The sequence below is a fragment of the Aplysia californica genome, unplaced genomic scaffold (assembly GCF_000002075.1).
Source record: "Aplysia californica isolate F4 #8 unplaced genomic scaffold, AplCal3.0 scaffold00107, whole genome shotgun sequence".
Classification (NCBI taxonomy): Eukaryota; Metazoa; Mollusca; class Gastropoda; order Aplysiida; family Aplysiidae; genus Aplysia; species Aplysia californica.
This window is the reverse complement of record NW_004797377.1, coordinates 377,274-379,001: the sequence shown is the minus strand read 5'-3', so window position 1 is coordinate 379,001 and position 1,728 is coordinate 377,274. Positions and strand designations below refer to the sequence as shown.

General features: G+C 44.7%; 1 protein-coding gene across 1 annotated transcript; it reads right to left on the bottom strand.

Moving 5' to 3' along the window:
• Positions 1–174: 174 nt before the first annotated feature.
• Positions 175–1,698, bottom strand: LOC106011408 (lectin ADEL). The gene is made up of 3 exons (XM_035969029.1): positions 1,677–1,698; positions 1,252–1,467; positions 175–625 (listed from the first exon to the last, which is right to left on the bottom strand). The coding sequence occupies exons 1-3, from the start codon at positions 1,696–1,698 to the stop codon at positions 420–422; spliced, it is 444 nt and encodes a 147-aa protein (XP_035824922.1). The 3' UTR covers positions 175–419.
• Positions 1,699–1,728: the final 30 nt, after the last annotated feature.

Sequence of the window (1,728 nt, the reverse complement as noted above, 5' to 3'; positions counted from 1 at the left end):
TGTGTACTTGTTCTGTCGTTCTCTCCCTCTCTCTCTCTCTCTCTCTCTCTCTCTCTCTCTCTCTCTCTCTCTCTCTCTCTCTCTCTCTCTCTCTCTCTCTTTCTGTTTAAGGGAAGCTCACACAACTTCAAAATAACTTCTTAACCTATAGAAAATCGACGCTGACCAGAAGCGTTTCAGAGAACATTATACTTTATTCTGGATAACATCGTAGCGAAAGAAAACTTTTCAGCTTCTTAAGCAATGGAAAAATGTTCTTATTTAATTAAGGAAGAAGAGAAAAAAAATGTAGGGTCTAACTGAATAGTCGATAATAATATCAAGGAATGCCCTGAGCACTGTATGGCGCTTAAGTATTAAACGCAGTGTTCCTTCGAACAAGGATTCAGTATCGATTACGTGACAGGTCACAGGTGACTTTACTGCACGTAGCAGATGGTAAACTCGGCCCGGCAGCCTCCATTGACCCAGACGTATGGTCCGGTGAAGCCGTAGTTGACATCAGCCACGCAAGGCGGTCCGTTTCTGCTCTTCACCTCCATGGAAGAGACGTAGCAGGCTTCGGGCACTTGCTCGGAGGCGAAGGCGTAATTGTTGCTGTTCAGCGTCTTCACCACACACTTGGCTGGATGGGGGAACCAACGGGAGAGGGGGGGGGGAAGTTAGTTGATGTTGTCTATGGGTTTAACACCCCTACCAACACCAAAGACCGTGTAGTAGAGAATCTTTGCCAACACTATTAGGTTATATAAACCGGGTGGTTGGCGGGTGCTCTAATGGTTTGCTCCTTTTTTCCTATCCAACATCTATCATCCTTATCTCCCCTCCCTCTTTTTTTGTGTTTGTTATTCTCTTGTAACACCTCTCATCTTCGGCACTTATATTACCGGTACCTATTGTGTTGCAAGTGCCGTTAAACTCTTACTAAATTATTTTTTTAAAAATAAAACCGGTCATAAAAAAGGCGGGACCTGTAAGTTTAACGCCCGTCTACGATAGGACCAAGCCGAGTGGCTTGAGAGCTGTGAAGACTTCAAAAATTGGTTGGTGTCCGTTGCTACTTTTTCCCCCTAATAGCTTATCTATAGTCCTTTTCTCCTTTCCTTCTTTTCTTTGTAAGTTACTCTCCAGTGATACCTCTGCTCTTCGGCACTTATATGACCCAATCATGATGCAAGTGCTGTAGATCTCTTACTAAATCATAAAACAAACTAAACAAAGAAGCATAGAAAAAAAACCCAACCAACATACCTTTCAATGCACAAATCTTCAACAATCCGCGGCAGCCATGTGCCACCCAGACCTCCTTCCTAGAGAATCCGTAGCCTGACTCGGGCTTGCAATACCCTCCGCTCTCGTCTTTGTGCACAGACATGGATGTGATCCAAGCTACGGGCAACACAGGCCTACTGAAGAACTTCCAGCCCCAACTCTCCAGCCTCAGGAGAGCACATTGTGGTGGAGCATCTGTTAAATAAAATAATTTTAAAAATAATAAAGCAAGTGCATGGGTTAACTAAGGCCTCTATCAACGCTATTAGGTCATTTAATAAGCGAGACCTCCGATGTAACGTCCGTCTCCGATAGGACTGAGCAATATGGGTTGAGAGCCTTGAAAACTTCACAAAAGACCCGAATTCAAGAACGCCCAGTCCGTGATTCGAACCAGGACCGACCATTCGCTCCGTTGTCCAGCATGCTACATAGTGAGCTAACGGAACGCCAGTG

Coding starts and splice junctions, on each gene's coding strand:
- LOC106011408 (XM_035969029.1), bottom strand. CDS start 1,698: ATGCTGGACAACGGAGCGAATG. Junction 1,468..1,676: donor GCTGGACAACGGAGCGAATG/GTCGGTCCTGGT, acceptor TTTATTTAACAG/ATGCTCCACCACAATGTGCT. Junction 626..1,251: donor GAAGATTTGTGCATTGAAAG/GTATGTTGGTTG, acceptor TCCCCCATCCAG/CCAAGTGTGTGGTGAAGACG.